Source organism: Moschus berezovskii, chromosome 6, assembly GCF_049115385.1.
Source record: "Moschus berezovskii isolate FMDL1 chromosome 6, NW_MosBer_1.0, whole genome shotgun sequence".
NCBI classification, from domain to species: Eukaryota; Metazoa; Chordata; class Mammalia; order Artiodactyla; family Moschidae; genus Moschus; species Moschus berezovskii.
The window spans coordinates 89,923,486-89,947,590 of record NC_142465.1 but is presented as its reverse complement, the minus strand read 5'-3'; the positions used below and the strand labels follow the sequence as shown (position 1 = coordinate 89,947,590).

At 42.3% G+C, this 24,105-nt stretch overlaps 1 protein-coding gene and 1 non-coding gene across 3 annotated transcripts in view; both read right to left on the bottom strand.

Moving 5' to 3' along the window:
• Positions 1-10,541, bottom strand: part of BCAT1 (branched chain amino acid transaminase 1) — a 137,648-nt gene extending 127,107 nt beyond the window's left edge. For both annotated transcript variants that reach the window (XM_055396116.2, XM_088837276.1), the window contains exon 1: positions 10,188-10,541. In XM_055396116.2, the coding sequence (XP_055252091.2) occupies positions 10,188-10,196 (9 nt within the window). In that variant the 5' untranslated portion in view covers positions 10,197-10,541. The remainder of the gene's footprint in view (positions 1-10,187) is intronic.
• On the bottom strand, positions 8,783-8,854 carry TRNAY-GUA (transfer RNA tyrosine (anticodon GUA)). The gene has a single exon. It is a non-coding gene; the product is annotated as a tRNA-Tyr (tRNA).
• Positions 10,542-24,105: the final 13,564 nt, after the last annotated feature.

The window sequence follows — 24,105 nt, the reverse complement described above, 5'->3', positions numbered from 1 at the left end:
GCCTCTTTTGTTGGATTTGTTTGCCAGCGTATGCATTAATTAGTTTGCTTAAAAACTGCTTTGTTTGCAGCAACAACAAAAAATCCCCATGTTAAACAGTACTGGAACTAGTTAACATTCCTAGACACTTAGAATTTGTTCTAAATTCTACGTCAGTTCCTTGGGGTGTGGCAGGGACCCTTTCTCTTTACATACTGCCTAAATTGAAGGCAGTAGTGATTTAGTGAACCGGCATTCAGTTCAGTTCAGTCCCTCAGTCGTCACCGACTCTTTGCGACCCCATGAATCACAGCATGCCAGGCCTCCCTGTCCATCACCAATTCCCGGAGTTCACTCAAACTCAGGTCCATAGGGTCGGTGATGCCATCCAGCCATCTCATTCTCTGTCGTTCCCTTCTCCTCCCGCCCCCAATCCTTCCCAGCATCAGGGTATTTTCCAATGAGTCAACTCTTCGCATCAGGTGGCCAAAGTATTGGAGTTTCAGCTTTAGCATCAATCCTTCCAATGAGCATCCAGGATCGATCTCCTTCAGAATGGACTGGTTGGATCTTCTTGCAGTCCAAGGGACTCTCAAGAGTCTTCTCCAGCACCACAGTTCAAAAGCATCAATTCTTCTATTGAGTTTGTTTCTTATGATTTTCATGGGTCCAGTTCATATTGTTATGTAGCATCTTTTTGAATGAACTTTTCCAGAAATGTTTTCAATGTATGTTTACAATCTATGTACAGTTTCACCACTGACACTCTAAAAATATCACTCAGTAGCTGTATGAAATGAATCTGGCAATAGGCATTAAAACATGTGTTTACTGTTGTCTGTGTTTTTACAACCCTCTATATTTTGGTAGTCAATTACAGTTTTGACATCAAGTAAATTCTGATGTGGAAAAAATGTATCTACAGTTTGAAAACAAAGAAATATAAAACAGAATCAATGAATCTGAAGCTAGGAAGTCTAGAAAGAGGATGTTGATTTAGCTCAACCAGTATCTGTAAAAGCACCACTGATGACAGGGTTCACGCAAGAGAGGAAAGGTGAGTGCAGAGATTGTAGGATATAATCAATATCTTATTTCCTGACTCCAAAAGGAGACTCTACTCTTAACATTCCCATCTTTCACGTTCTCATTCCACTGGAAAACAAGTCACTGTTTGACACTCCACGGTAAAACAAGTCACATGAGAACATGGGGGCGAGCCACATGATGAGTGGCATCATGGAGGGGACAGATGGGAAGAAGGTGTAAATGGGAAGGAAGGAATTTTTTTGAAAATTATTTATTTTAATTTTGGCTGCTGCTGCTGCTAAGTCATTACAGTCGTGTCCGACTCTGTGCAACCCCATAGACGGCAGCCCACCAGGCTCCTCTGTCCCTGGGATTCTCCAGGCAAGAATACTGGAGTGGGTTGCCATTTCCTTCTCTAATGTATGAAAGGGAAAAGTGAAAGTGAAGTCGCTCAGTTGTGTCCGACTCTTTGTGACTCCATGGACTGTAGCCACCCAGGCTCCTCCGTCCATGGGATTTTCCTGGCAAGAGTACTGGAGTGGGGTGCCATTTCCTTCTTCACTGGATCTTTATTTCTGTGCAGGGGCTTTCTCTAGTTGAGGTGAGTCGGGGCTACGCTCTAGTTGTGGTACACTTGCCTTTCATTGCACTGGTGTCTCTAGTTGTGGAGACACAACTAAATGTTCCCTTTGGGCAGGAAGTTATTAATGAAATGGGAAACCTAAGCACCCCAAACTACTAAACTCTACTAAGAAATTATGTATTAACCCTGTTTAATGAAATGGCCATGTATACACTTCAAAATGAGATGAAGATCAAATTAGGGTACAGCTTCCATGAATTAAGTTCTGCTGTTGACTATTGTAGAGGATCAAAATATGATATCCCAAAATATGCCACTTTGGGGTAAGGCTCTAGAGCACTCAGGTTCAGTAGTTGTGGCTTCTGGGCTCTAGAGCAAGGCTGAGTAGTTGTGGTACACGGGCTTAGTTGCTCTGCAGCATGTGGAATCTTCCCAGACCAGGGATCAAACCAGTGTCGCCTGCATTGGCAGGCAGATTCTTAATCACTGGACCACCAGCAAAGTCCAGGAAGGAAGAAATTAGACATGAATATATGGATATGTGAAAGCTCATCTTGAAGAATAGTAAATCCTCCACTGTGACTGGAGGAGCACATATACATAAAAGAAAGGATGGATTAGAAAAAGACGTCATGCACTAAGTTAAATTCCATGGACAATGGGAAAGTCATAGAGGTATTTTGAGTGGGCGAGTGACATAATCAAAATTATGGCTTAAGAAAAATTTTAAAAATTAATCTTGAGACCAACTGAAAGACTTTCGAAATGATTCAAGCAGGAAATAATGAGAGCATAAATCGTTGTTACACCAGCAGTGGGAAAGAGAGAACATATAGAAACAGAATCCATAAAATATCTGATTGAATGGAGTGGGGTAGGGGGGATAAGAGAATAAGAAAGAAGTGAAAGATGGTTGGACTTGGGCCAAATATGCTAAGGCAGGGGTCATCTGGTAGCAACACAGCCATGTAGATGTTTCCTTTGGGCAAGAAGTTATTAATGAAATGGGAAACCTAAGCACCCCAAACTACTAAACTCTACTAAGAGATTATGTATTAGCCCTGTTTAATGAAATGGCCATGTATACACTTCAAAATGAAATGAAGATCAAATAAATTAGGGTGCAGCTTCCATGAATTAAGTTCTGCTCTTGACCATTGTAGAGGATCAAAATATGACAGCCCAAAATATGCCACTTTGGGATAAGGCCTATTTTAAGCTGAAGGCACAAGAGAGCCAACAGATGCAGCAGGAAGCCTCCCTGGAGCCTCCCTTTCACTGACTAAAAGCAGAAACTTCTGAGAAGTGAGGACTGCCCAAAGTCTCCTCTCCTGCTGAAGTTTTGCAGACACAAAGGAGCCATGGGCCTGAACAAACAAATCTTACCCCATTAGTATCCCTTGTATATTTACCTCCCCACAGATTGCTGCCCCTGGAAGTCTAAAACGTTTGCCTTTGTCTCATCAGTTCTCTACAAATGTGTTTTTCTTTGTTAGGATGTTATATAAACCCACATTCTAACCACGCTGTGAGTTAGTCATCACTGAGTTTCTCCTGTATGTATACAAGCTGCAGAGATAATCAACAGTTCTTCTCTTCTTACACTGTCTTTTGTCAGCCTAATTTGCAAAACACCAAGAAATGAACCTAAAAGATAGACGAAAATGTGTTTTCCTCCCCTACACTCTACACCTTGGGTTTTTATGAGATAAAAGAGAAAGAAGAAACTGATAACATGTACGGTTAAAAAACAAAGAAAATACTGGTTGTCTTTCTGTTTGCTCTAAAAACTGACATTTTCCTTTTTTAAAAAAATTGATTTATTTATTTGGCTATGCCAGGTCTTAATTGTGGCATCCAAGATCTTTGATCTTCATTGCAGCATGCGAGATCTTTTAGTTGTGACATCAAATACTTAGCTGCAGCATGTGGGACCTAGTTCCCTGACCAGGGATTGAACCTGGGACCCATGTATTGGGAGCTTAGAATCTTAGCCACTGGACCACCAGGGACGTCCCTAGAGGCAGCTATGTTTGATATTCAAAGAGCAGTGTGGAACTCTTTCATATATTTCCAGCTGATTACAAGAGCAAGAGCCAGAAGCTCTCCACTGCTGTAAAAACTAGGTTATTTCCGTATATTCCACTAGTCTTCCATGCTATATGGACTACACTGTCCTGATTTTAACAACAAATAATTTAGATATAGAATTTTGTCCCTATGTATATTTGTACTTTTTGTTGGGGGAGATTGTACATTCTTCTAAGACGTATAAAGTAATGTCAGATCCCAAAAGGATTAGAACACCAGTGAAGGAGATAGCACACTGGACGAGGAGTCAGAATATCTAGTTCCTCATCATGTTGTGCTATTTATGGGCTTAAACAATTTAAGTAAGTTTTCTGATCTTCATTTTCCTTATCTGTAAAATGGGAGTTAATAATATAATTGTCATGCTTTCCTCATATGAAGATTTTGAGGTTATAATTCAGTTATGTAACTTATATAGCATTTAGAAATATAAAGCATCTCTACTTTTGTTAAGCAAAGAAGTCCTTCTCAAAAACCTGGATGTGTTTCCTCTATAAACATCAAAACTAACCTTGCAAGTATACAGACCATTCACCAACCTTGAAAGCCATGAAATTCCTCATAATGCATTATTATGCTTTCCCAAGCGGATCTTACAACTCCATTTTAACTCTTACTTTTATCTTCAAAGTTCAAAGAAACATTTATTGTCATTACAGACTCCTGCACTAATATCTAGCACTAAAATCCGAACAATACAACTCTGAATCTGAATCAGCTAAAATGAAATGAAAGGTACTAGGCAAAACTGCTCTTTACCATAGAGATGGAATGTTAACAACTGCTGAGTGATCACCGTGTGCAAATCCATACTTGGCCTTAAACCCAAATTCCATGAAGGTCTTTGTTGGTCACATAAGAGACATTCGTGGCATGTTTGGCCTAGAACATCCCAACAGGTGCCCCTTCTATCTAGATTTATAAGGAGTCAGAATTTGAACTTTCATGTCCTAGAATTCTTAACCATTTCCAGTCAAAATAGCAAAATCATTTCTCAGACAAGGGGTTAGACTGTATATGCAACTGCTCACATATTCAGATCCACATAGCAAAATTAAAAAACCCAATGAATTAGCTCTTTTTAGATGAAAAATAGAGCTGTTAATGTAACTAGCCAAATTTTACAAATATTTCACAATTTTTCAATCACAAAGAATCACGTGTTTTCAGTACAATTCTTCCAGACCTTTGCTTGTTGTAATAATTTCCTCTATTTTTTTTAACTTGTCTTCCTTTTCCCCCTCTTCTTGACCTTTTCCTTATATTTCCAGAGTGTGATTATCTCTTTCTTTTAGATTTTCTTTCTCCCATTAATCATTGAACATGACAGAAATATTTTGCAAAATGGTTTTTCCTACAAAAAGGGAGTGGCCTATATATGACAATAGGAAAATATTTATATGCTATGCTATATTAATAAACCGATCTAACTTCTAAGTTATTTTAAGGATATAAGTACTCAATTTCTAGAGATAATTCAGCCCACAGACTTGAGAAGACAAATGAGAAGCACAGTTGCAACTGACACAAGAACCCTCGTGTGTGATAGAAAAGACTTTTTCTGCTTTGGCTTCATACTCACTGTTGATACTGTCAATCATAGATTAGATCTTATGATAAGAATGTTTGCAATTGCAAAGTTAGGTTTAAGAATCAGAGCATCCCCAATACTCCATTTTAAAACATTTAAAGCATGGTGCACCTTAAGTTGATATTATACAGTGTCCAATTACAGTGGACTTAGTTGAATGGCCACTGACATGTATTACCAAATGGGCTACAGAGGCTCAGGAAAGCCCATCAGTAGGAATTTTTACCATATGTCACTTTGAATGTTTAGGGCATTTGGACAGCTGTTAAGGGGATAAAGTTACGACACAAAGACTGCCATAATTACAACTGTAAAATGAGCAGATTGGCCACAGTTTCCTCCTGTGCTCAGAAAGAATGATAGTATTATATAGAAAGTAGAAGATGCCTGGAATAATGATGTCCATCTTGGAAGTTACCAGATTCTCACCTAATACGGTAACCAAATCCCCTCGGGCATAATAAGGCTGCCCATTCCACTAAGTTTGTCTAGAGTGGCATCTGTTAGAGGAATAACAGTTGCCAAGCCTAAAATAAGCTAGAGAAAGCCCTTCATTTTCATCTTCTTACCCCCACTGAGAATGAGACAACCTGAAACCCCCAAAGATATAACTAAACCAAACACGCAAGGTACCCACAGTTTAGAAATAATTTTTCATTTATGCACAGGAATAGTTTACTCATAACCTTAGGCCTCCCAGTTTATACTATCCAGTTATGCCCTTCTTTAAAAAAATTTAAAACTTTAATTAAATGATCCAGGAGAACAGAAAATAGAATTCTCTAGCCCCAGATCCACAATCAAAGCAGAGTCCAAAAAAAGGAAGAAAGACTCCAGCAACAACTCAATGAAAAGCCATGAACTCTGTTTACTATGGCCCTCCCAATGTCCATTTCCTCTCTGTAAAGACTTCTCCCCTTGCTATGCAGAGACTTGCTGTGCGTGGCTGGCCTTGGTTACAGAACCCAAGTTTTAATTCTCTGCTGACCCCCAAACAAATCCATCTGGGTCAGAGAAATATTTGCTGCAGTCTATTTGTTTTAGGTCAACCCTTCCCTGGTCTATTATCTTGATATCAGAAATAACGCACTTAAGGGGAGCAGAATAGACCACCCCCAAAATATGACTCTGTAGCATAAGGAGCTGTAGACACAAAAGAATATCTGAAAACAGAGAAGTTGCATTTATAAGGGAAATCCCCATTTGGAAGGGTGTCTCTCTCTCTCTCTCTCTCTCTCTCTGTACCAGAAAAGAAAAGATAATAAAATCTCTAGAAACTCTTAACAAGGAGAAGGTACTGACTTAAACACGCAATTTATTCCTGTTTTCTGTGCGTTGTTTGATAACTTCCCATAACTAGCTTGCCCCAAACCTCAATATCTTTCTTCAGTCTTTAGCCGAAGATGATATTTACGGTGGTAGCTTGGGTCATTTCAAGGAGTTATTCAAGTTTTCCTGGATATCTTCGATGTACACAGAGGTATACATGTTATTAAACTTGCTCCCCCCGACTTCTCCCCCATTAATCTGTGTTTTATTATGGGGATGTTTCAGCCAAGAGGGCTTCTCTGGTGGCTCCGTGATAAAGAATCCGCCTGCCAAAGTGGGTGATACCGGTTCAATCCCTGGGCTGGGAATATCTAGAGGAGGAAATGACAACCCACTTCAGTATACTTGCCTGGGAAATCTCAGGGATGGAGAAGCCTGGTGGGCTACAGTCTATGGGGTTACAAAAATGTCAGACACAACTCAGTGACTAAACAACAACAGTTCAGCCAAGAATCGAGAAGTATAGAGGGAGAATTATTTTTCCTCCGCCATAGAGCTAAAAGTCCTGATCTGAACTAAAAGATAGCATCTGAAATTATGAAAATAATTGGGAGATACACAATTACTGAAATAAACCATAACTTGATTTTAATTCTTCGCATAAATCTCTGTAATAATCGATTATTTTCAACTTTCTTTCACAAGATTTTAAGCCCATTTCAAGTATTTAGCAGAGAAGGCAATGGCAAGCCACTCCAGTACTCTCGCCTAGAAAATCCCATGGATGGAGGAGCCTGGTAGGCTGCAGTCCATGGGGTCGCTACAAGTCAGACATGACTGAGCGACTTCACTTTCACTTTTCACTTTCACACATTGGAGAAGGAAATGGCAACCCACTCCAGTGTTCTTGCCTGGAGAATCCCAGGGACGGGGGAGCATGGTGGGCTGCTGTGTATGGGGTCGCACAGAGTCGGACACGACTGAAGTGACTTAGAAGCAGCAGCAGCAGCAAGTATTTAGACCTTCTTAGATTCAACGACCCGACAAGCAAGAGAAATTCTTGCATTACAAATGGAAGTTTTCTTAACTCACCTTCCTTTTTCTCTATAGTTCTAAAATCAGATGAACTTATTTATTACAGAGACTCACTAAATGAAATACTGGCCAAAATGAAACTCTTCATCCTTTGTTCTTGCTTTTTCTTTTTTTTCTCACCACCTCAGGTTCTACCAAGGCCCTTTTGTTAGGCCTGCTTAACTAGCTGCATGTCTCTGGGCCTGGCCTGCGGGACCACATCCTGTGTCTGGAATGTGAATCCCCACCCCTTCCCTGCCAGGCCTCTCGTTTGGCCCCCTGCACACACACAAACAGCCCTCTTCCTTCACTTAACCTTGCATCCCTGACAAAGACTTCTTGTCTCTGTCCTTTTAGATACGCATCATCTCCACTTTCATGCAGTAAATTATAACAGGTGCTTCCCTCTTTTATACACATCTTGTTCAATGTATATGCAATTTTTCTCACTCGTCTGCTTGTTCTGTATGTGTCCATCTCAATAGCTCCCAGGCAAGACTATGTCTGGAAAATTATCTGAGGACAGAACTTATCAAGGGCTTCCCAGGTGGCTCAGTGGTAAAGAATTCGCCTGCCAAACAGGAGATTCGGGTTCCATCCCTGGGGTGGGACGATCCCCTGGAGAAGGAAATGGCAACCCACTCCAGTGTTCTTGACTGACAAATCCCATGGACTGAGGAGTCTGGTTGGCTACAGTCCATGCGGTGGCAAAGAGTTGGACGTGACTTAGTGACAGCAGCAGCAGCAGCACAGCAGATCTTATCATGGTGTCACATGCAAATCACATTTTCAAAAAAATGTGATTATGACAGAAATACTGAGGTAAAAGGTGAGTAGAAAGGTTTTTGAAATAATGAAAACAACTTAAAGGAACCTTATATATGCCTTTCCCAGCATCAGAGTCTTTTCCAGTGAGTCAACTGGCGTGCTGTGATTCATGGGGTCGCGGAGAGTCGGACACGACTGAGCGACTGAACTGAACTGAACTGAACATATGCCTTAGACCATGTCTAGAACACACAATCATTTCTTTCTTAATCTTGAAGTGAAGTAGCTCAGTCGAGTCCGACTCTTTGCGACCCTGTGGACTGTAGCCTACCAGGCTCCTCAATCCACGGAATTCTCCAGGCAAGAATACTGGAGTGGGTATCCTTCTCCAGGGGATCTTCCCAACCCAGGGATCGAACCTGGGTCTCCTGCACTACAGGCAGACGCTTTACCGTCTGAGCCACCAGGGAAGCCCCTTCTTAATCTTAGTAAAATATAAAAAAACAGAGATGAGACTACTTGAAGAGATCCTCCAGTTTCCTGTGTAAAGGGCCAGGGGTTTTGTACTCATGCTAAAGCACGCATGAACTTACAAAAATGCATAATCCACTAAGTTCCACCTGGTGACAGGGGAAAGCTGAAAAGCAAGACTGTTTATTCTCATAATTTTCTCCTTTTACTCACTAATTTGATACTCACAGTATATTTTTCATCTGAAATTAGACAGACATGAACAAGGCAGAAATAGAAATCTCTAGAGATGTTTTTCAACACAGCACATTTGCATGATCCCTTTTAATACAGAACTACATTTTCCACTCATTTCCTGCTTAATCATAGTGGAAATTTTCGTTTGGTGAAAAGACACCATTGACACATCCTTTCTTGGAAGCACAGTTGTAGACTGGGATGGGCTGTGGATAAGCCCAGTTAGCAACTGTACTTAACGCTCTCCTAGGAAACTCTGAACCGTGGCCTTTTTCCTCCTCAAAGTTCAGACTGCATATAGGACTCGCCTACTTCCAGGATCTTGCATAGCAATAGTACTTGCCCATGCTTCTCTTTTCTTTCAAAAAAAAAGCTACTCTTCAGTTTTTAAAATAATTGCAGTTTTCCAACGTGGGAAAACAGAACCTTTAAAAGGGTTCATTTCTACACCTTCCTAAGTAATAAGCAGCTAGACTCTTTATCCTTGATTAGCATAAGAATAAAAGTCACTAGGGTGCTCTTGAATTTTAAAAAAAATGTCCTTAGGCTTATTTAATGATTTGTAACTCCTAGAAGCTTGAATTTCCACAAGGAACAGAATAAGAAGAGCCTTCTGTTTTTAAGAGATGGGACAGAATCCTTCCGTCTCCCACCGTCACCTAGTTCTGAAACTTGTAACTCACAGCCAGCAGAAAACCGCCATGTGTTACCAGTGACACCCCAAGACCTCTTCTCCAAAATCCCCCACCTCCTGTGCATCTTAGAAATTGAGAAGCGCTTCCTCTCCCTTTCCGGACTTCAAAACAGGCAGAGGAAGGAGCTGCGTGCCGCCTTTTATCGCGGTTCACAAATACAGCTGTGAAAAACCTTGAGGCGGCACATCCTGTGACGGGATGAGCAGAAACCTGAACAGAAAAATGAAGGGAAGGTCCGGTCCGAGCTTCATTGATAAGGAAGATGCTGCAAGCGTTTTGCATGGCAACAAGCCAGCCGGTTCTTCCTCCGTCCCCTGTCTGCCAGCTCTGTCTGAGGAATCGCGGGCTCAATTCATGCATACATTGTTGTACAAGTACAGTCAGAATCATAAACGGTTACCTTCATCATGGGGCCAGAGCTCGAACACAGCAGCTGGAGGTGAGCTGAGGCAGAGGCGCTGCGTCCCGGGCGCTCGGGGAGGCGAGGGTCTGTGGAAGCGGCCGGGGTGGCGGCGGGCACACGTGGCGGGCGCGTCGCAGACTGGCCCGGGCAGCGGAGTCTGCTGGCTCTCCTGCAGATTACATCAGCAGGAAGACTCCTGATGCTGTGTTTCCCCCACACTGCCCCCAGAGGGTAGCGTTTCTTCCAACAAGAAAATTCCTTCCCGGCACCCAGCTCAGACCCTTAGCCACCGCTCAGCTCACTCCTGGGGTTGGAGGAAGACGCTAGCGTTTCAAGCACGTTACCCTTGAATTAGTGCCTGGGCGTGTGTGAATCTTTGATGTGAAAATGTAGCATGTCAAGGAGGAGGAAAAAAACAGAAACAAAACAGATCACAGACCTTGATTGCCGTTCCTTCCTGAGCGGGCTGCCTGCCCACCTGACTTCCGACTCTCCCCAGAGCAACTTTCCCGCATGCCCCTGCTCAAAATTATACAGTGGATCCCCGACATCTAAAATAGAAAATTTTGAATGATGTTTTTTCGCATAGTAAGGAGCACATGCATGGTTTTTGAGAGTTTGCCCAATCTCTGTTTCTCCCACCCCCTTCCTCTAGTCCCACAGTCCCTGCTCAAACTTTTTTTTTTGGTCAATTTCTTTTGTACCTGGGAAAATCATTTTAATTGATTGACTGAACATGTAAAATTCTTTCTGATTTGAACATTGCCTGCTAGACCAGTTCATCCTCTCTGGGTCCTCTCTTGTCTTCTATAGGAAAGCTCCACTATTGCTACTTCTCCAGGTCTCAGGTCAGGCTCCAGGATTTTTGCTTAAATGCAAAAATGCAGAGTGACTGCAACTCACTCTGTCAATCAGGCAACTTCCCGTTTTTGTAACTATCAGCTGAAGTCTTTACTATGAAATCAAAGCTGAATCCCTCAGCAGAGTTGAGGGACTGTCTGTGCACTGTGCTTTGTCCATATCCCTTATTTTAATTATTTGTTTGCATGGATGTTCTTGTCTGGGAAATCCCATGGACAGTGGAGCCTGGCAGGCTGCAGTCCACCGGGTGGCAAAGAGTCGGACAGGATAGCGACTGAGCATGCATACTTGGTATTGCATCATTAGATTATGAGATTCCTGAAGGCGAATCCTTTGTGGTAGTCATCTCCTAAAGCTAGACTGAGGCAGGAGGCAGATACTTCCCCACCCCGCAGCATCAAGCAATCAGAGATTTACCCGCTATGAACTGAAACTCTAGAATAAGCAGGACAATTTAGGGAGGAGGCTGGGCCCTGCCCAGACCACCACATATTTCTTTTTTTGAAGTCAGATGTCCCCAACTACACATGTACAGAAAAGGTTCCTTGAAGGTCAAAGGGGGAGTATGTCAAGGGATGTTCTACCCATACGCTTTTTCAGTAAAATCCATTTTGGCTAAGAGATACATGTGTGCACACATGGAAGGATCCTGAGATATACCAGATATGGACTGTGAACCAGGCACATCAGAATGACTGCCCAAAGGAAACCCAGGAGAGATACCACATGAAAGCAATTCAAACTGCCATGAGGACGCGACTCAGCAACACGCTCAGAGTCCACCTGTGCAGCTATCCACAAGTGTTTTACTTTTCCCCCTCATAATAAATACTTTATTTGGTTCATTACTTTCCATCTTTGTGGGAATTATTTTCTGCAAAGCCAAAGGGCCAGGGCCCTTGTCACTAACCACTGGTCTAGTGGCTAGGATCTGGTGCTTTCCCTACTGCGAACCAGCCTCAATCTCCAGCTGGAAACCCAAGCCCCACTCCAAGCCATTGCAGGCCGAGGCCACCCAAGACCATATCGATCACCCTGGAGAGGGAGTGTTCAACACAAATGTGTGTGTGGATGCTTAACTAAATTTGGTTAGGTGAATGAATGATTAAATTGTATGAACATAAATCAAGTAGCAAAATGTCCATCGATTGCTGAATGGATAAATAAAATGTGGTGTATTCACAGAATAGTGAATATTATTTGGTAATAAAAACAAATGAACTACTGATGCATGCTGCATTTAGCCTTGGAAACATTGCACGAAGAGGAGGAAGCCAGTCACAAGTGATCACCAATCATGATTCCTTTTATTTGAAATATCTGGAATAGGACAGAAAATAGATGATTATTACCAATCTGGGGTGAAAGGATGGGGGAATAGAGTCACTACTAATGTGTATTGAGTTTTTTGTGGGGGTGATGAAAATGTTCTAAAATTAGATTGTGGTGAGGGTTGCACTACTCTGTGAATATAATAGAATTACACCTTTAAGTAGGTCTTCCTTGTAGCTCAAACGGTCAAGAATCTGTCCATAATGCAGGAGATCCAGGTTCGATCCTTGGGTGGGGAAGATCCTCTAGAGAAGGGAATGGCAATCCACTCCAGTATTCTTGCCTGGAGAATCCCATGGACAGAGTAGCCTAGCGGGCTACAGTGCATGGGATCGCAAAGAGTCAGACACAACAGAGCAACTAACACTACTACTATACTCTTTAAAAAGTAAATTGTATGAGGTGAATTACACCTCAATAAAGGTATGTTTTAAAAAAATCAGGTAGCTAGTAGAAAACTTTATGAGAAGAAATAAAGCATGGGAAAGTGATAGAGCGTGATGGGGTGACAGATCTGAATGAATTAACAAGTAGATTCTGAACCATGCCTGGCAATGACATCTAGATCCAATGACTTTCCCATGGAAGGATTCTTTCAACAATGAAAGAAGAGAGAAGGTGGTATAAAGGCAAAGCGAAGCTAGAAGTAAAGCGAAAGAGGAATTGGGGGAATTGACATCGAAAGAAGGACCTGAGAACCATCTGGCTGTGGCTGTGTTTGTTCTCCCATTTCCCTCTGGTGTTGAAAGGAGGGTCCCACAGATCTCCCTCACTGTGACATGCACACATTTCCCAAACTTCCCTCCCGGACACCAAAATGCCTGTTCTCAAATGAAGAGTGTCATCATCAGCCAAGACTGTCATTCTGTCAGTGACTCAAGAAAGTCACAGTTAGATATTGAGGAAGTTGGATTCTTCAAACTTAATGTAGTCCATATCTGTATCCATAGGCAGTGGTTTTTTTTTTTGGTTTGTTTTTGTTTTTGCTGAACTTGAAGAAGAGATAGATTTTCTAGCAGTCTCCAGAGACACTAGCTTTGAAGGGGACTTCAGAGCCCCAGAAACCCAGCTCCATTTTGTCATCAGCATTATTAAAAAATCTGCTTGAATTCATTATGAAGATTATATGCCAGCTATCTACCTGCAGAATTTCTCTCATGTATCTTACTAAATCTTCTTTAGAGGAAAGAAAAGTCACATTTTCTCAATTTCTGGGACGTGGTTCAGGAGAACTAGCAGAAAACAATGATGCTTTCTGTCATAAAGAATAGAGGGGGACTTCCTTGGTGGTCCAGTGGTTAAGAATCCACCTTCCAATGCAGGGGACGTGGTTTCAAACTCTGGTTGAGGAAATAAGATCCCACATTCTGCAGAGCAACTAAGCCCAAGTGCTGAAACTACTGAGCCCAACTGCTCTGGAGCCTGTGAGCCACAAATAGAGAGAAGCCTGCAGTGCAAAAGATCCTGCCAAGTAAAATAAGATAAATAAATAAGTATTTTTTTAAAAAAAAAAAAGTAGAGGCACATCTAGTCTAGAATGCTGCTCTAAAAATTCAGAAAAAGACTCCTTTTTCCTAGTTTTCACAATGAAAATTGCTACAAGGTTTTATCTTTCTTATATTCCCTCTAATACCTGCAAGTATTATATATGTATATCAGTCAGTCAGTCAGTTCAGTCACTCAGTCATGTTCAACTCTTTGCAACCCCATGGAATGCAGCACCAGGCCTTCTTGTCCATCACCAACTCCCGGAGCTTACTCAAACTCACATCCATTGAATCAGTGATGCCATCCAACCATCTCATCCACTGTCGTCCCCTTCTCCTCCCGCTTTCAGTCTTTCCCAGCATCAGGGTCTTTTCAAATGAGTCAGCTCTGAGTCAGGTGGCCAAAGTACTGGAGATTCACCTTCAACATCAGTCCTTCCAATGAATATTCAGGACTGATTTTCTTTAGGATGAACTGGTTGGATCTCCCTGCAGTCCAAGGGACTCTCAAGAGTCTTCTCCAACACCACAGTTCAAAAGCATCAGTCCTTCAGTGTTCAGCTTTCTTTATAGTCCAACTTTCACTACTGGAAAATATATATATATGTATAGGCATACACTGAATTTAATACTCAAAAATTCATTTATACTGTACTTCATGGGAAGTTTAAGAAATTTTCCAGGAAAAATTGAACTCAATGGATTTACTTTTAGTCTTCTTCATTTTCTTTATTAATAAAAAATATTATTTATTTATTTATTTTTGGCTATGCTGAGTCTTCATGGCCATGCTGGGGTTTTCTCTAGTTATGGTGAGTGGAGGCTGCTCTCTAGTTGCAGTGTTCAGGCTTCTCACTTCAGTGGCTTCTCTCGTTGCAGAGCACAGGCTTCTAGGCTGAGCAGGCTTCAACAGCTGTGGTGAATGGGCTCAGTCGTTGGGATTCTTGGGCTCTAGAGAACAGGGTCGGAGAAGGAAATGGCAAGCCACTCCAGTACTCTTGCCTAGAAAATCCCATGGATGGAGGAGCCTGGTAGGCTGCAGTCCGTGGGGTCACTAAGGGTCAGACACGACTGAGCGACTTCACTTTCACTTTTCACTTTCACACATTGGAGAAGGAAATGGCAACCCACTCCAGTGTTCTTGCCTGGAGAATCCCGGGGACGGGGGACCCTGGTGGGTTTCTGTCTATGGGGTCATGCAGAGTCGGACACGACTGAAGTGACGCAGCAGCAGCAGAAAACAGGGTCAGTAAGTTGTGGCACACGGGCTTAGTTGCTCCAAGGCAGCTCTAATCTGGGATCTTCCCTGATCAGGGATTGAACCCATGTCTCCTGCATTGGCAGGTGGATTCTTTATCACTGAGCCACCGGGGAAGTGCCTACTTTTAGCCTTTTTTATATACATGAAATTGAAAGTGTTAGTTGCTCAGTTGTGTCCAACTCCTTGCAAACTCATGGATTGTAGCCTGCCAGGCTCCTCTGTTCCATGTATTTCTCCCAAATCAGGGAACGAACACAGGTCTTCTGCATTGCAAGCAGATTCTCTACAGACTGAGCCACCACGCATACTAGAATCTAAATTCCATGCAAAATTAGACTCACTGTATCAGAGAGTATTGGCCACCCTGATCAAAATTGGAGGTGGGTACCAAGTTAGATGATGTATACCCACATTATCATTGGTATTGATAACCAAAGACAGAAGGGGCTCAACAAGGATTTCTTGTTGAACATGGAAGATGTAGTAACCCCGGCTGTTCCTAAATTAATTAATAATCTGTGGATCAAATGTCCCAGGACAAGATAGAGTTTTACAACTCCTTTACACTTTCTTTTGATCTGATTCTTCTCATTTAATGTTAGCTTACTTTTTTAAATGTTTATTTATTTGGCTGTGCTGGGATTTAGTTGCAGCTTGCAGGATCTTTAGTTGTAGCATGTGAGATCTAATTCTTTGACTAGGGAAGGAAACCAGGCCCCCTGCTTTGGGAGAGAGGAGTCTGAGCCACTGGACCACCAGGGAAGTCCTTTGATTTGATTCTTTATTCTTGTCCCTCATGGAGCAAACAGACTCAAGCCTAACTCTATATCTCTAAACTAAGTTAAGAGAAGGCTTCCCTGATGGCTCACCTGCAATGCAGGAGATGTGGGTTTGATTCCTGTGATGCGAAGATCCTCTGGAGAAGGAAATGGCAACCCACTCCAGTTTCTTGCCTGGGAAATCCCAAGGACAGAGGAGCCTAGCAGGTTTCAGTTCATGAGGTCACAAAGAGTTGGACACAGCTTAGCAAATGAACAACAGCAAAAGGCACTTTTTCATGAATAGTCATCAAACAAAGTGAAAGTTGCTAAGTCAATCCAACTCTTTGCAATCCCACGGACTATACAGTCCACACAATCGTCCAAGCCAGAATACTGGAGTGGGTAGCCTTTCCCTTCTCCAGGGATCTTCCCAAACCAGGAATTGAACCGGCGTCTCCTTCATAGGAGGGAGGATTCTTTACCAACTGAACTATCAAGGAAGCCCAACACAAATTAGGGAAAAGCACTGTCTTTAGAACTATATCAGAATTTGTATCCCTAGCTTCACAAATTTGTAATGTATAACTGTTCATGAAATTATTTAATCTTGTGGAAACTCAATTTCATTTTTTAACATCCCTAATACAAAAAAGGGGTACCTACCTTGGAGGTATGTTTTAAGAGAGAAATGAGTTATTACATGTACAGTGCCCATCACTGGAGGCCCACTCTGTTTGCTCCACACATCACCTGTGAATCCTTCAGTCCCAAACACTTAGAATAAGTAACAGCCAATCATTTCCTGTAAGGAATAAGTGAAGGATATGGACTGAAGGTGCAAGAAAAATTCCAGAATCTTAAAGACACATCTTAACCAAGAAAAGAATACCAAGAGGGAATTGATGGAATCTTTCTTCTGAATCCTTTAAAAATAAGCTAACACCCATCAGTCTTGAAAGAATGTTGTAAATCTTTCTGCTAGCTTTCTATCATGTCTCGGGGCGCTTCTCACCCTGACTCACAAAGTTGGCTACTTTTCCCTTGAAACTCTTTCTTTCCAAGATACTAGGCTATCCTGGACCCTCTCCAGTCTCTCCAGCAGGTCCTTTCCCCCTAATTATGATCATATTTCTTTCTTATCCTGCCTTCTAGATGTAGGCAAGATAGCCATCCCACCTCAACCTGGCCCTGACACCCTCTTCCTAGGTGTCTCAATTGTCACTTCTAGTCTGATTGTCACCAAAACTATACCTCCAATTCTAATCTCTCTCCTGATCTCCAGACTTTATTTCCAAAGGCCCATAGTTTCCCTCATAGCTCAGTCTGGGTTCGAGTCCTGGGTCAGGAAGATCTGCTGGAGAAGGAAATGGCAACCCACTGCAGTATTTTTGCCTGGAGAATCCTATGGACAGAGGCGCCTGGCAGGCTACAGTCCATGGGGTCACAAGAGTCAGGCAAAACTTAGTGACAAACCCACCAGCATAGCTGGTTCATCACTAGTATTTCAAGCCCAGTTGGTCCAAATCCAAGCACACAATCTTCCCTCTTAAACCTGTTTGTCCTGCTGTCTCCCTTCTCTCCACTGATGCCATCAACATTCTGCCAGTCATCCAGGCTGCAAACTTCAATATAGTTCATGTCTTCATGTTGCTGTTGTGTCACTACGTTATGTCCAATTCTTTGTGGCCCCATGAACTGTAGCCCTCCAGGTTCCTCTGTCTCCATGGGATTTCCCAGGAAAGAATGCTGGAGTGAGTTGCCATTTCCTCCTCTAATGGATCTTCCTAACCCAGGGATCGAACCTCACTCTTCTGCATTGTCAGGTGGATTCTTTACTGCTGAGCCACCAGAGAAACCCTTCATGTCTTCATAGATAGCATTTAAAGTAGGAAGGAAAGACACAAGCCTCTCACATCCAACTATCACTAAGTCTTCCCAGTTCTATTTTTGCCAGACCTCTCACAGCCCTCCTCCTTCTGTTCCCACTCTCACTGCCATAATTTAGTTATTTATTATACCTTCCCCTTGGATTACTGTTATTCCTGGCTTTCATCTCTCTTTGCCACAATCCACCAAATGCACAGAAGGCAAGTAATCTTCTTAACCCATGGTTCTGATGAGATTTTTCCCTACTCTAAAGAATGTAACGTGCACTCACATGCTCTCATATGTGCCAGACAAGAATATCTGCTGTGTGGCAAGGACACCTGAAATCTTCCATCACTGTGTTTGCACAGTGTTACTTGAAATTCTCCCCCACCATACACAGATTTATCTAAATGATATCCAGTTTTCAAGATCCACTTTAATTCTCCCTTTGTAGTCTTTCCTGAAATGTGTTCTTGCTGTGTAGACTAGTGGTTCTCAACTGAGAGCAGAGATGGGGAATGGGGGAGGTGAGGAGAATTGCTGCTGGAAGCTAATGGCACAGACCAGGGTTGCTGCCAAACATCTTACAACACACAGGTCAACCCCCCAACAAAGAATTATCTGGCCCAAAGTGTCAGTAATGCCAAAGTTGAGGACTGCTGCTTATAGACCCATATCAACCTTTGTGCTCTTTTGTTTGAGTCCTTCTCTGGGGCACATTATGTGAAGACAGTGAGCCATCCCCTCTGTGATGGCTAATTGGCTAGTATGGTGTTAGCCCAGTAACTACCTTTCAGACTACTCCTTCTCAATCCCTTTCTGTTCTCTTCTGCCTCTTAAGGTTTTTCAGATACTGTCCTCCCTCTGGGTTTTATCCTCGGTCCTCAATGCTTTTCTCATTCATTTTATTTAATTTTATTTATCTTTTTGGCCATGCTACACAGCATGTAGGATCTTAGTTTCCTGACCAGGAATGGAAACCCTGCCCCCTGCATTGGAAGCTCAGAGTCTTAACAACTGGACCATAAGGGGAGTACCTTCTTATTTTACTTTTTTAAGACCTTTTTTTTTTAATGCAGACTTTTAAAAGTCTTTATCAAATTTGTTACAGTATTGCTTCTGTTTTATGTTTTGTTTTGACAGAGAGGCATGTGGGATCTGAGCTCCTCACCCAGGTATCGAACCCTCACCCCTCCATCTCAAGGCGAAGTCTAAATCACTGGACCATCAGGGAAATCCTGCTTCTCATTCATTTTAAAGCTACTCCATGGTTGAATTCATCTACCCTTTGACTGATACTGCTAGGTTATCTGCCAAAAGGCCACTTCTCTTGCCTTTCTTCTTCTAACAAAAGCCCGATTTTTTTTTCTCCCTAGGGTAGTAGTACATAATATGCCTAGTCTTGGGGGGAGTGAATGATAATTAATCTCAGGGAATAATGACAATCTCATATTATTTTGCTATAGACCCATACTCTCTTGAGCTAGGGATGCCCAGGGAATCAAGTTCTAACCAACGAGAATAAGGAGAAGTTATTGGAGGGGCTCCTAAAGGGCTCACCTTCTGATTGGAAAAAAAAGTCAGGCAAGAAGTCCTTGCTGGTGTCACTCTGTTCTCTTCCTGTTTTAAATCCCATTTACATATTATGTTTCAGGGAGCTGGCAACAGCCATCCTGCAAGCATGAGTGATAAGCCCAAAATCCGAAACTGATATATTGAGGATGAGAAGGCTGAGAGAGAGAGCCAGTGCCTGGGCTGTGGATAACATCATTGAGCCACCTTGCCAAAGGTGGAATTGCCAACCTTCAAATTTTTTGTTATATGAGATAATTACATATCTATTTTGCTTCTCCTCTATTGGTCAAGTATTTTATTAACACTCTTGAAAGCATTTCTTGGCTTCAGTACCACCTATTCTTCAGTACCACCTGACTCAAGAACTCTACTCATATTTCGGATGTACATTCATTCCTGTGTGCTTGAACCAAAGGTATCTCCTCTCCAACTCAGTAAGAAATTTTTATTTTATGTATCATGAACTTATATTTTCTCTCAAATCCTTTTCTCAATAAAATCCTTTTCTCAAGCACACACACGTCTCCCATATGCTGCATGCTTTGTAGGCTCCTCTTGTATTTCCTATCTCTCTCTTTCTTTAAACTTTTACTTTTTGGCTGTACTGCGAGGCATGTGGGATCTCAGTTCCCCAATCAGAGACTGAACTCTCACCCTCTCCATTGGAAGCGTGGAGTCTTAGCCACTGGACCATCAGGGAAGTCCCATTGTATTGCCTATCTTTCTTATCGCAGTCTTTAATTAGTAACCCAAAATCAGCTTCAGATCCTACTTTTCCTTCACTCTCTGCCAATTTAATCATTTATAATTTTATAAGCTTTTCTATTTATTATTTCTCAAATTTGTCTTTTGCTCTTCATACTCTTTAGACTGCCTTATTTCAAACCCTCATCATCTCTTAGCTGGATATTAGCTCCTTAACTGGGTGACATTTAAATATATTAACGTATCTTGACCTTTTGCATAGTCAATGAAGTAGAAATAGATGTTTTTCTGGAACTCTCTTGCTTTCTCTATGATCCAGCGGATGTTGGCAATTTGATTTCTGGTTCCTCTGTCTTTTCTAAAACCTGCTTGAACATCTGGAAGTTCACGGTTCACATATTGCTGAAGCCTGGCTTGGAGAATTTTGAGCATGACTTTGCTAGCGTGTGCTGCTGCTGCTGCTGCTAAGTCGCTTCAGTCGTGTCCGACTCTGTGCGACCCCAGAGACGGCAGCCCACCAGGCTCCCCCGTCCCTGGGATTCTCCAGGCAAGAACACTGGAGTGGGTTGCCATTTCCTTCTCCAATGCGTGAAAGTGAAAAGTGAAAGTGAAGTCTTTCAGTCGTGTCTGACTCTTAGAGACCCCATGGACTGCAGCCCACCAGGCTGCTCCGTCCATGGGATTTTCTGGGCAAGAGTACTGGGGAGTGGGTTGCCATTGCCTTCTCCACTACTAGTGTGTGAGATGAGTGCAATTGTGCGGTAGTTTGAGCATTCTTTGGCATTGCCTTTCTTTGGAATTGGAATGAAGACTGACCTTTTCCAGTCCTGTGTCCACTGCTGAGTTTTCCAAATTTGCTGGCATATTGAGTGCAGCACTTTCACAGCATCATCTTTTAGGATTTGAAATAGCTCAACTGGAATTCCATCACCTTCACTAGCTTTGTTCGTAGTGATGCTTTCTAAGGCCCACTTGACTTCACATTCCAAGATGTCTGACTCTAGGTCAGTGATCACACTATCGTGATTATCTTGGTCGTGAAGATCTTTTTTGTACAATTCTTCTGTGTATTCTTGCCACCTCTTCTTAATATCTTCTGCTTCTGTTAGGTCCATACCATTTCTGTCCTTTATCGAGCCTATCTTTGGATGAAATGTTCCCTTGGTATCTCTAATTTTCTTGAAGAGATCTCTTGTTTTTCCTATTCTGTTGTTTTTCTCTATTTCTTTGCACTGATTGCTGAGGAAGGCTTTCTTATCTCTCCTTGCTATTCTTTGGAACTCTGCATTCAGATGCTTATATCTTTCCTTTTCTCCTTTGCTCTTCGCTTCTCTTCTTTTCACAGCTATTTGTAAGGCCTCCCCTGACAGCCATTTTGCTTTTTTGCATTTCTTTTCTGCGGGGATGATCTTGGTCCCTGTCTCCTGTACAATGTAACGAACCTCCGTCCAGAGTTCATCAGGCACTCTATCTATCAGATCTAGTCCCTTAAATCTATTTCTCACTTCCACTGTATAATCATAAGGGATTTGATTTAGGTCATATCTGATTTAGGTCTAGTGGTTTTCCCTACTTTCTTCAATTTAATTCTGAATTTGGCAATAAGGAGTTCATGATCTGAGCCACAGTCAGCTCCTGGTGTTGTTTTTGCTAACTGTATAGAGCTTCTCCATCTTTGGCTGCAAAGAATATAATCAATCTGATTTCGGTGTTGACTATCTGGTAATGTCCATGTGTAGAGTCTTCTCTTGTGTTGTTGGAAGAGGTTGTTTGCTATGACCAGTGCGCTCTCTTGTCAAAACTCTATTAGCCTTTGCCCTGCTTCATTCCGTGCTCCAAGGCCAAATTTACCTGTTACTCCAGGTGTTTCTTGACTTCCTACTTTTGCATTCCAGTCCCCTATAATGAAAAGGACATCTTTTTGGGGTGTTAGTTCTAAAAGGTCTTGTAGGTCTTCATAGAATTGTTCAACTTCGGCTTCTTCAGCATTACTGGTTGGGGCATAGGCTTGGATTACTGTAATATTGAATGGTTTGCCTTGGAAACGAACAGAAATCATTCTGTCATTTTTAAGATTGCATCCAAGTACTGCATTTCGGACTCTTTTGTTGACCATGATGGCTACTCCGTTTCTTCTAAGGGATTCCTGCCCACAGTAGATATAATGGTCATCTGAGTTAAATTCACCCATTCCAGTCCATTTTAGTTCACTGATTCCTAGAATGTCTATGTTCACTCTTGCCATTTCCTGTTTGACCACTTCCAATTTGCCTTGATTCATGGACCAAACATTCCAGGTTCCTATGCAATATTGCTCTTTACAGCACCGGACCTTGCTTCTATCACCAGTCACATCCACAACTGGGTATTGTTTTTGCTTTGGCTCCATCCCTTCATTCTTTCTGGAGTTATTTCTCCACTGATCTCCAGCAGCATACTGGGCACCTACCGTCCTGGAGAATTCCTCAATTAGTATCCTATCATTTTGCCTTTTGATACTGTTCATGGGGTTCTCAAGGCAAGTATACTGAAGTGGTTTGCTATTCCCTTCTCCAAAGGTCCGTCTAGTCAAGGCTATGGTTTTTCCCGTGGTCATGTATGGATGTGAGAGTTGGACTGTGAAGAAAGCTGATCGCCGAAGAATTGATGCTTTTGAACTGTGGTGCTGGAGAAGACTCTTGAGAGTCCCTTGGATTGCAAGGAGATCCAACCAGTCCATTCTAAAGGAGATCAGTCCTGGGTGTTCATTGGAAGGACTGATGCTAAAGCTGAAACTCCAATACTTTGGCCACCTCACGCGATGAGTTGACTCACTGCAAAAGACTCTAATGCTGGAAAGGATTGGGGGTGGGAGGAGAAGGGGATGACAGAGAATGAGATGGCTGGATGGCATCACCGACTCGATGGACTTGAGTTTGAGTGAACTCCGGGAGTTGGTGATGGACAGGGAGGCCTGGCGTGCTGTGATTCATGGGGTTGCAAAGAGTCGGACACGACTGAGCGACTGAACTGACTGAACTGATCTTGACCTTATTTTCCTTACCTGTAAAATGGGAATTAAAAACTCCATGGCTTTCACAAGGAATAAAAAAGCTGATACAAATTAGACTTGTACTTACCACATAATAAATGCTCAATAAATATTAACTATGATTATTACCTTTAATTTCTTCTAACTTATTTCATTTTGTTTTGTTGTTTTATATTCTGTGGTGTGCTTTTCTATAACATAAAGCACTTTTCACTAAATCACCACTGCCCAAATACTCTCTACTTCAGGCAAACAAATTTATTGGCAGTTCTAAAGATCTTGCTTGCTGCTGCTGCTGCTGCTGCTAAGTCACTTCAGTCGTGTCTGACTCTGTGCAACCACATAGACGGCAGCCCATCAGGCTCCCCTGTCCCTGGGATTCTCCAGGCAAGAACACTAGAGTGGGTTGCCATTTCCTTCTCCAATGCATGCAAGTGAAAAGTGAAAGTGAAGTCGCTCAGTCGTGTCCGACTCTTAGCGACCCCATGGACTGCAGTCTACCAGGCTCCTCCATCCATGGGATTTTCCAGGCAAAAGGTCTTGCTTAGAGAACATCAACTTAGGTTCAAGTCATTCTTATATGTCTTCACAACATATTATGCCTGCTTAGACAATGTTGTTTTGTATTTCTAAATCTTTGTTATATGGCACCAGAGAAGAATTTAGGAAAAGCTGATTTTTTCCCTCTATGAGGCAATATTCTTCTGAGTACTATATGTAACAGCCCATGTATTACAAGGTTTTCCACTCTGGCTGGAGGGAATGACAGTTCTTCTAGGCTCTGCATGATGTTCCCTGCTTGTCCTGCCTACTCCTTTCAGATGGTTCTTCCCCAGCTTTGGGTAGTCTCCTTACACATGTGTAATGTCGCTGCTGCTGTTGTTGTTCAGTTGCTAAGTTGTGTCTGATTCTTTGCGACCCCATGAACTGTAGCACGCCAGGCTCCTCTGTCCTCCACTATCTCACAGAATTTGCTCAAATTCATGTCCATTGAGTCATTGATGCTATCTAACCATCTCATCCTCTGCTACCC